Here is a 10130-nt window from a genome sequence, read left to right as displayed (position 1 = left end):
GGCCATAATTATTAGGACTTAGGTTGCGTTTTTTAACCGCCGCCTCAAATCTCTTATATCACTGTGTGATCCCTCGCCCATCTGTACTGTACCTACTGTTTTTACCTAAGTATATCTTAACTTGATATTTTTCATTCCTTAATTTACGGCTTCACGGTAATAACTGCCAAGTTATACGACACCCTCCTTCTACGTATTTTGTGCCTAATATTTGGTGGCTGCTGGCTCTAGCTCACCCACTGTATTAGAATAATGTGTAGCAATATAATATATGTGGACCAGATCATCGGACCCGACGTAGACTGATTAGGAGGACGAGACGAAAGCCAGCGCTCGCGTCGCCGTGCCCCGCAAGTGTTGATACGGAGCTCCGGCTATAAATAGTAACAACATCGGAGCTAATGCTGGCTATACTTGGAAGGCTCGGACCGTTAGCGGTGGGAACCGGCCGCCGGCGCCTGCGCTGCCCCGCCGGCGCGCGGCGGCCGGGGTGTATCGACCCTTCTCTTTTGCTTTTTATCTTGGGATCATTGAGGATGTTGCTTCTGACTGCTCGCACTTTCACGTAGCTCTACATAATTTACTTTATACAATATATACCTACACTCTTTACATTTCGTTTCGGGTCCCGTAATGTTTTTGCGTAAGGAGTACCTAGATAGATAGTATTTAGATCTTATAAGTTCGTAAATATGTTACTGAATTAAAAATAAACAAACGTAAACTTTATGATCTGATTGGGTAAACTAGTCTTTTAAGTCTATATTATTGGTTAATTTAGTTTTCTTGTATGAGGGTGGTTTTTGCACATTGAAAATTTTAACCCTGAAAACGAATGGGACGATGCAAGATATTACAGATACCATAACCTAATGCTTACCGGTGAAATGATGATATTGATATGTCCTGATTATTTCCTTTTAAATAATCACTTCGGCTACAGTACACCCGTACAACACAAGATATTCTATTGCTATTCGATTTGTTATAATCACATATCAATAGATTTTTCACTTCGAAACGCAAAACTTTATGAAAATTATACGACCGTCTGGTGACCACCATAATAGAAATATGATAGAAATAACATTATAATTATGTATTAAAATAAACTTTAGCGAAATGACAGGTCAGGTCCTTACTTGTAACCAGAGAGTCATCTGTCAAATGTCGCCTGCATGTTGCCTGCATGCAACCTGCATGCCTGTGGTGTTTTTTTAATTCTTACAATAAGCAACAGTGCAAAGATGATGGCGGCCGGGACCACGAACTGCCGAGTTATGTCTATAGAATTAGTTATTCGCATATCCAAAAGAATTCTTCACTGACTGCACCCTTTGCGTAGGCTATTCACTGCATAATATCCTATCAAACTTATACACTCAGAGTTCAAAAAAATATATTATTTGGTCGACGATCCGCCATGTTCCATGGGTCAACACTGGCTGAAGTACTTGTTGTCACAGATATCGACTATATAGAAACTTTTTATGACAAATTTCAATCTTGGTAAGAACAAATTTAAAACGTGGCGGTCGTTAATTTTTCTTTTTAATACATCATAAAACGTCATCATGGTATCCTAAAGTTTTGGTCTCAAGCGAATAATTTTGTATTATAAAAACGTAAGGAACGTGTAACAGTAATTTGATAAAAAAAATCATTACGTATGAATATATGCGGGACTAATTACTGGGCTATTACTAATGCCCTTCTAGAAATAGCAAGCGCTCAATTAAAAGATATATATCCGTGAATCCAATGCGAGAAGACGTCAGCAATCACAGTACCTCACAATGGGCAGTAAGCACAATACAAACAATCCATCGGTGAGTCCTTTGCACTTTGCAGTTTGGTTATACAAACAAGTTCACTCGGTCAATTATTCCTAACTTACATAAACACCACTAGTGCACTGTAAGACTAGAATGTGACAACGCACACAATAAGATTTTTGTATAAATGTGACATTATAACCATATATATAATATTGTATGGGTCACAGCAAGCATTTGTATCATGAAATCATAAATAATAATAATCTGTAATAAATTTGAGAATTCTATAAATGCAGACATAGTTTCAGAGGGTACGTCAGAACGTATCTAAAATTTAATGAGTAATACCTACAAAAGTAATGGTACCTACGAACCGCTCCTGCAAAATTCTCAAATGTTGTTCTTGTTTCAGTATATCTAGAAGGTGTTTCTGAAGCAGTGTTTTTATACATATTCTCTTTTTCTAACTCGTCATAAGACAATTAGAAAACCGTCAGTAGGTATTTAGAACAATAATTTTGTTGTTCAATCAGTCTAGATACAAATAAAGTAACTGTTATATGTATGTATGTCAAACAGGTATTCATTTACTCCCTACTGTATTACTGACCTCCGACTGTTTGAGGATGAGTACATGCGGATAATTACATTTATGCCTGTATTTTTTTCCAGAGAAATAATGACAGAAATGAAAACAAGGATAGCCTAGAAGGAAGTATAAAAACACCGTCTTTGAATACACTGATCAAATGGAATATATCAAAATCATTAAAAAGTAATCCCGATATAAACTTGAAGGTATGATAGTCACAGCATAGTGACGTAATTTTCATAGCGCTGAGTAGACGCTGACGGACGCTAAACAGGCGCTAGTGTGGGTGGTCCTCGGAGCGTTTCCACCTTTGCCATCTTTGATTTTTGTCGAAGACGAAGTAAAAAATGGCACCTCTAATGTCTAGGATACCGATCCTATATCCGATATCGGATCGGATAATGTGAAAACGCTGTGCAGATGTGGTGCAAAAAGCTTTTCCTTCGTATTTTTCCGGAAACGTTCGTATTTACTCGTATCATGCTATGCAGTTCAGTAGTGTCAGTACGTCTTGTACTGAGACTGACTGTAAAAATAAGAAGGACAAGCTTTTTGCAGTACATCAGTAACGTATTACATAAACGTTTTGAATTGACGTTAATGTAATTTCTAAGGATGGTCATAAGCGTCTAAAATCAGTTTGCATCTATCTCTATCGCTCTTGCGTATTGGCGCGACAGAGCCGCTGAATACATTTCTGCGGCGTTTCGATTACGTTTCATTTCGCAGAAATGCTATTCGGCTGCGGGGCCTGGTCAGAAACTTTTAGTTGATTTTTTTAAAAACTGTAATTATTAATTTGGTATTGTTCATTTACTACCACCGGGCCTAACACGCTAGAGTGAAATAGCTTGTCGCATCGGTGCGTCCCTTTCGCACTTGCTGAAGGTTCGAAAAGACGCGCTGACTTGATAGGCTATATCACACTAGTGTGTTATGCCCGCAGGCTTTTACTTTTGCGGATTTTATCGTTTATTATAAGAAACAAGTTCCACTTTCTTCTTTCCTGTCAGACGCCGGCGCCATAAGCTGGTAGTGTCTCAAGCGTATTAATTCTATTTATGTCAGTAATTACTCTCATGTGGATTTAACGCGCTAGTTTGCTTGTATCGTTATTAAGGGACCTTAATTTCAAGTATAGTGGTTCAAAGAAATTAAAGTACGCCTTTACTCATCATGGAACAAAAGTCCCCCGATATTATATAAGTCCAAACTTTGACATCCTTTTTATGCTGTGTCTAATAGTATGTCCATTTAGACTTTGAACCAATATTCAATTCTATTAGAACAAATGGGCAAATAATTGCAAATTTTGAAGAAATACCTATGTACTTACCTATTTTATGGACTAAAAGCTCAGAGCCGCCAGGCCAAGGATTAAACTTATGGGCTAATTTAGGTACCTACATTTCGTATCGACGTTTAATGTCTGCATGTTTGGTAGTTTGGCCAGATAGCCATTCTTCCGGTACCAAGTGCGGTAAAGGAGACAAAGTTGCTAACTTTTCTTAAATTCTCAAGGCATACGCCTTTTATATCACGTAGTTACAAATCATCAATGCCAGATAGGTATATAATAAATAAGTAATTATTAGGACTTCTTACACAGATTGACTGAGACCCACGGTAAGCTAATAAGGTTTTAAAAAAGTTCGCAAAATTAACCCGAAACGAAGACGGTTTGTCCAAATCAATTTAATCAAATGTGTATGCTCCTAGCAGAAGCTTTCCGCAACCGGAAATTAGTCGGAGCAAGACCGCATCAGAGACGTTTAAAGCAAAGGCGCTTGTTTTTTTTTATACCACGTTGGTGGCAAACGGGCATACGGCCTGTCTGATGGAAACCGGTTACCGTAACCTATGGACGCCTGCAACTCAAGGGGTGTTACATGCGCGTTGCCGACCCATTAGTAACTTTTACACTCCTTTTTTGAAGAATCCCATTCTGTAGTTCATTCTGCTTGTAGCGTTCACACTCTTATGTAACCTTTACTGCACAACACATGGCACAACATAATACCTACATCAAGAATAAGCGAACTTGATGCTTTATGAAATTATTCCCCAGTCAACTTTTAGTCAAAGATGATGTTAATAATGAATTATAATTACTTTAGTTACCAAGTTAATAAAGTTAGGTACTGTTGATATATCATTATCAAAGATATAAAGGAAAAAAAAACCGGGCTACAAAAAAAATATAAGAATTAGTTTCATATGTACAATTTGAGCTCTTTCTAACGATACCCCACTTGACCTAGTAACTTGAAATTTACAGTTTCCCCTTTCATGTTGGCCATTTTCTATAATTAATAGTAATAATAAAAAATTATACTTTCAATTTGTAGAGCTTAACAATGTTCATAACTATGCCAAATTTCAAATCGATAGTGTAAGTAGTTCTCGAGATATTTAGGAATGTGACAGACAGACAGACGGACAGAGTCGCACCATAAGGGTTCCTTAGGTACCTTTCTGGTATGGAACCCTAAAAACGATTTGAACTGAGCTATGCTGATCTATAGCCTTTTCAGTATATTTAGTTTGAAACAAAACCTAGCTGGGGGTTACCATGACGTGCTAAAGCCGTTCAGTTTAGGTTGAGAGAGAGGGACGGAGCTATGTAACTGCTATAGCTGTGTCCCTTTCTCTCAACCTAAACTGAACGTCTTTAGTACGTCATGGTAACCCCCCTGGTCTACCTATAAGATGTGAAGACTGAAGAGTGATTTCTTACTGACTAAAATCGTAAACTATCATATCATACTGTCATATCAACGCACAGCTGAAACCGCTGGTCCTAGAGATTCCACATTTGGCACGTAGCGTAGGTTCTTAATAAGGTGTAGAGGAGCACTAAGTAAGGATTTTTCAAAATTCACCTCCTAGGGGGTTAAATGGGGGTCCATAATTTGTGTGGAATAACAAGATTAAGTAGTTTGACTATTTTATTCGAAACATAACAGTGGGATTCCTAAACATAATAATGACTTTAGTACGCGGGCGAAGCCGCGGGCAAAAGCTAGTTAGTAATACAAGAGTGTGAATATTGTGTGCACAGGCAGCACTGCGAGAAGCGGAACAGCGTCTGAAGGAGGCGCGCTACGTGAGCGGGCTGTCATCTCCGGACGTGCGCAACCTGTGCTGCGCGCTGTTGGCCTGGCAGCAGCTCGGCCACCAGGGAGCCGACAGCTTGTACAGGTAACTACCTCACTGTAGAGTTTACACTTTTCTTTGCACTTATTATTTCACCTTTGATCTTTCGAAATGATGACATGTTGGGTTTAGCTCGAAAGGGCTTTTCTTAGAATATGTCTGCGGTTGCATTTAATTGCCATGACTATTTTTATACATTTTGTGCCATTCGCAATCACAGAAATATTTTTTACAATTGCCCGGAAGCACAAATGTATTGTTGTTAGTAAGAAATTAACCCTAAAGGTGTAAATGAAGGACATGCGATGAAATTCATATTTAATGAGTTCTCGGCAAAAGTCGGCAGTCACGCGCAAGTCACGCGAGTCTGATAAGGCAGGTATAATGACTGATCAAAATTGATGCGGGTCAGAGGACGAGCTGGAAATTACTTTCAAGTGCATTTCTACGTTTTAGTACATAATGGTAGCATTTAATTACCTACTTATGATTCAAGGCGACGAATTACTATAGACTACCTATCGCTTGGTAATAGGAATTACAGTTAATTCCAAAATGAATATTTAGCGGCCTGTTCATGTAGACCAGCATTGTTCAAGGAATCTTAATTATTAATAGTATTATTATTTATTTGCTTTAAATGTGTTTAATGTGTAATAATGTTATGTTAACAGTCGATGAATAATAGTCGTTTCTTACAGTTTCGTTAAAAATATTAAAGAAGACGAATATGAGCACGAACGAAAAATAAGAGTAGAAAGCCTATGTGAAACGACTAGTTACGGAAGCTACGATGCTACCTGCCCTTTATCACCCCTGCCTTCGAACCTGCCGACGAAAAACTCGAGCCGCTCGCCCTGTCAATGGGGCAGTCCCACACACCATCCACCTGGCCATGGGGCACATATGGATTACAGCGCTTCCATCGGGCTCGTGGTGAACCTGCCTAGAGAGCCTCAAATGCTGATGCAGTGTCTCTCTGGTCCCATGAGAGTTCCGATAAAGTCACCTAAAAGTTGTTCTTGTGAAGTAACCGGTAAAAAAATTGAACCGGTACGTATTTTTCATATGAATTTCAAGTAAGATTAAGTCCATCATAAGTAGGCAATATTTTTCAAGTTTTCAACTAATAAGGTTGTCGACATTTGGCTATAGCGCTTTATTGACAGCCTTAAATTTTGGTTTTGATTTGGTGATAATAACTAAGACACATTTAACTTCTTTGAAAAACTTTAAATGGCAGGAAATGATAGTTGTTTTGTGGCGTTCCATCCCATTAATAAAAAAAAACATTTCATGAATATGATTTGATGATATTTATTTAAAACTTTTTACAGAAGACATCAAAATTGGAATCTAAGTCAATGTATGTTGCTCGTTGACAAAAACTGCAAGCATTCTGTAAGAAATTCATGGTGTTTGCCATACAATGTGAAGCTAGTGTTTAACTTGATCAGCAGGGTTAGCACATGATTGGCGCGAGAGTTTGGCGCCGCAAGATAGACTACCCGCCCTTATGTCATTAATACAATTAGAAGAAGACGTGTGATCTATCTCGCGGCGACATACTCTCGCGGCAATCATGTGCTAACCCTGGTGTAGGAATGTTGCCTGGACAAGAAGTGCATGGAGCGGCTGACGAGCATGGAGTCTGAGACGCAGGAGCTGCGCAAGCGCGCCGGGGAGTTCGCGCGACGCGAGGCGCAGCGCGCGGAGACGCTCGAGCGCGCGGAGATGGCCTGGCGAGACCTCGACGCCTGCTACCAGCGCCGCCTGCGCGCCGCCAAGGACAAGGAGGAGGAGTATGAAAAGAAGGTTGGTTTACTGGTTTTTTTAACCCCCGACGCAAAAATGACGGGGTGTTAAAAGTTTCACGTGTCTGTCTGTCTATCTGATTGTGTGTGTGCCTGTCTGTGGCATCGTAGCTCCCGAATGGATGAACAGATTTAGATTTAGTTTTTTTTTGTTTGAAAGCTGAATTAAGTAGTCGGGAGTGTTCTTAGCTATGTTTCATGAAAACCGGTCCACTATGTTGTCGGGGTTTTTTCAAAATTTTAATTTTTTGGTTTGGTTAGTCACTTATTTAACAAACACAGTTCGAGCAATGAATTAATATTGTCTTCACGTTGGAGAAAAAGGGAGGCATATACACCTATGATCATATTTCTATGATAAACATAATATTATAGTGGACTATCGGCCCTAATACTTACCTAACTGTGTCGCTTAACTTCAAACTTGGGTAAATCCATTCTGCTATAAGGTTTATTATCTTTCAGATCATATTATACTTTTTTGTATAATCAACCCTAAAGCAGAATAGATTTACCCAAGTTTGAAATTAAGTGACACAATTATACATCAGTTCTATTATTTTTAATGACTTTTTTTCTAAAATGTAAATAAGTATACTTTAAATTTGATTTGAATCATTTTACGAGCCGTTGTTCAAGGCAGCCTATTTAATTAATAAAATGGCGCAATCCTACACTTTGGAGCCTAACATGGTGTTATCTTGGCCACTATTTTATAATTACTTACATGTGTCAACAGTTGCCTGTTTCAGACGCACAATTGTGGTAGATAGTAACACCTATCGTTTATCTAAAATCTAAATCTAATCTGAAGTTAAAGTAGGTAATAAACTGCAGTAGAGCAAAGTATTGTAATAATAAGTGCTGTAGTCAATGGGCATGATAATCTAAATATTATTTTCATGTGGTATTGGCATGGCTGTGGTAAATAACTATAAAGGAATTTGGAATTGGATCCTAGTACGAGTACTACTTGGTTTCTTGTTGCATTGACAATCAGCATGAAAGTCAGTAAGCATAATAATTATTATTGTACAAAAACAGCAAAGGTACAAAAATGAAACCCTTATTAGCCACTATCTATATTTTACCTCCCTAAAAACAAGTTTAACACTTCATTCATAAGGGAAATATCTACTAGGGTTTCACTCAGCTTTTTATTGTCACTCATTGCCAGAGTTATAGTTTTTAAGTCATTCTTAAACTCTTGAAATAACCATACTGTAGACACCTTAGAGTAGTCTAATTAGCCTTCACCACACTACACATCTCGGACACTGTAAATATGATTCCTAACATTCTAAGCTCGTATAGGTGAACTACCACAAAGATATGACAGGTCGACTGTTCTTTTTGACAGGCGGTAACTCCGCGGCGCTTTCAGCGGGGAGCGGATGTGGCCATACTGACGATTATATACTCTTTGTTATACTGTGAATTAACAACAACAAACTATGCTGCTATCGCCGTGTGGCTGATAATACAGGAAAACAACAAAAAAGGTTGATCCACTCATTTGTTTACGTAGGCCTGCTTTGGTTCTTGTTTGAATACGAATGTATACTTACTTATATCTTATAACTTTAAACGAGCAATTCTTGTATATTTATTTATTTATTTATATATATGTGTATACCGACGATCTCAGAAACCGCTCTAACGATTTCGCTGAAATTTGTTATGTGGGGGTTTTCGGGGGTGAAAAATCGATCTAGCTTAGCCTTAGATCCCGGAAAACGCGAATTTTTGAGTTTTCATGCGTTTTTCTTTCGCGTTATAAAAAAATAAAAAAGCCGTTTATTTCTCACCAGAATAATTAACATTATAACGAATGAATGAATGAATGAATGAAAGTTTATTCACAATAACACTAATTAGTAACTAAGTAAGGTAAGTTCAGGAGTCTTTTTCCTGAGTGAGAACCCCTTTTTATAGGGTATAGGCCTCCTCCAAGGATCTCCAGAGCTCTCTGTCTGAAGCTGTCGTTATCCAGAGCTCTGACCAGCATGCGTTTTTGAAAAAAAATAAAAAAGCTTTATTTCTCACCAGAATAATTAACGAATGAATATCACAGTTAAGGGTAAGTTCAGCTTTTTCGGCGGCGGCGGCCTCCTCCAAGGATCTCCAGAGCTCTCTGTCTGAAGCTGTCGTTATCCAGTTGGGGCCGGCGGCGGCGGCGAGGTCGTCTGACCAGCGCGTGCGCGGCTTGCCTCTGCCGCGCTTGCCCGTGGGCCCTGTCCACACCGTAGCTTCTTTTGTCCAACGACAATCCTGCAGCCGTGCCAGGTGGCCTGCCCATCTCCATTTCAACTTGAGTGCCTGTACCAAAAAAACTAGGAATTTGGTTTTTTCTCTTATTTTTGCGTTGCGCACCTTGTCTATTCTCCTGATTTTTAGTACTGACCTTTCCATCGCTGATTTCGCGTTAACAAACGCAAAATATGGTCGATAATTTCGCCGACCGCGCATCGGCTGAGCGTAGCTCAGTCGTAAGTGCTCTGTCTAATCCCGATCAGAAATAAAGTTTTTTTTTGTATGTACAAGAGTTTTTTTTAAGCTAAAGACGTGATATAATAAAATAGAACCGCGAAGCTCGTCGCACAGATATTAAACTTGACTAAGAAATGATGTATGAAAATACCAGATGATTCGAGTTTTGGACGAGAGGAACAAGTACAAGCAGGCGTGCCTGCCCCTAGTGGACGCTTTGAAGAAGAAGAGCGCGATGGCGGAGAGGGAGCAAGAGGTGTTGAAGAAGATTGAGCAGGTGGGGTAAATCTAAAATTCTTA

The 10130-nt window shown here is 39.0% G+C and overlaps 1 protein-coding gene across 1 annotated transcript; it reads left to right on the top strand.

Moving 5' to 3' along the window:
* The first annotated feature begins 1796 nt into the window (after positions 1 to 1796).
* LOC125241726 lies at positions 1797 to 10116 on the top strand. The gene is made up of 5 exons (XM_048150333.1): positions 1797 to 1829; positions 5432 to 5571; positions 6228 to 6579; positions 7129 to 7341; positions 9985 to 10116. The coding sequence occupies exons 1-5, from the start codon at positions 1797 to 1799 to the stop codon at positions 10114 to 10116; spliced, it is 870 nt and encodes a 289-aa protein (XP_048006290.1).
* Positions 10117 to 10130: the final 14 nt, after the last annotated feature.

The sequence above is a fragment of the Leguminivora glycinivorella genome, chromosome Z (assembly GCF_023078275.1).
Source record: "Leguminivora glycinivorella isolate SPB_JAAS2020 chromosome Z, LegGlyc_1.1, whole genome shotgun sequence".
NCBI classification, from domain to species: domain Eukaryota; kingdom Metazoa; phylum Arthropoda; class Insecta; order Lepidoptera; family Tortricidae; genus Leguminivora; species Leguminivora glycinivorella.
Note: the sequence above shows the minus strand (reverse complement) of the source record. Positions and strands in the feature narration are given on the sequence as shown.

Excerpts from the sequence above, each read along its gene's own strand:
- LOC125241726 (XM_048150333.1), top strand. The coding sequence starts at position 1,797 with ATGGGCAGTAAGCACAATACAAACAATCCATCG. Across the intron at positions 1,830-5,431 it reads ACAATACAAACAATCCATCG|GCAGCACTGCGAGAAGCGGA; the intron begins GTGAGTCCTTTG and ends TTGTGTGCACAG. Across the intron at positions 5,572-6,227 it reads GGAGCCGACAGCTTGTACAG|TTTCGTTAAAAATATTAAAG; the intron begins GTAACTACCTCA and ends CGTTTCTTACAG.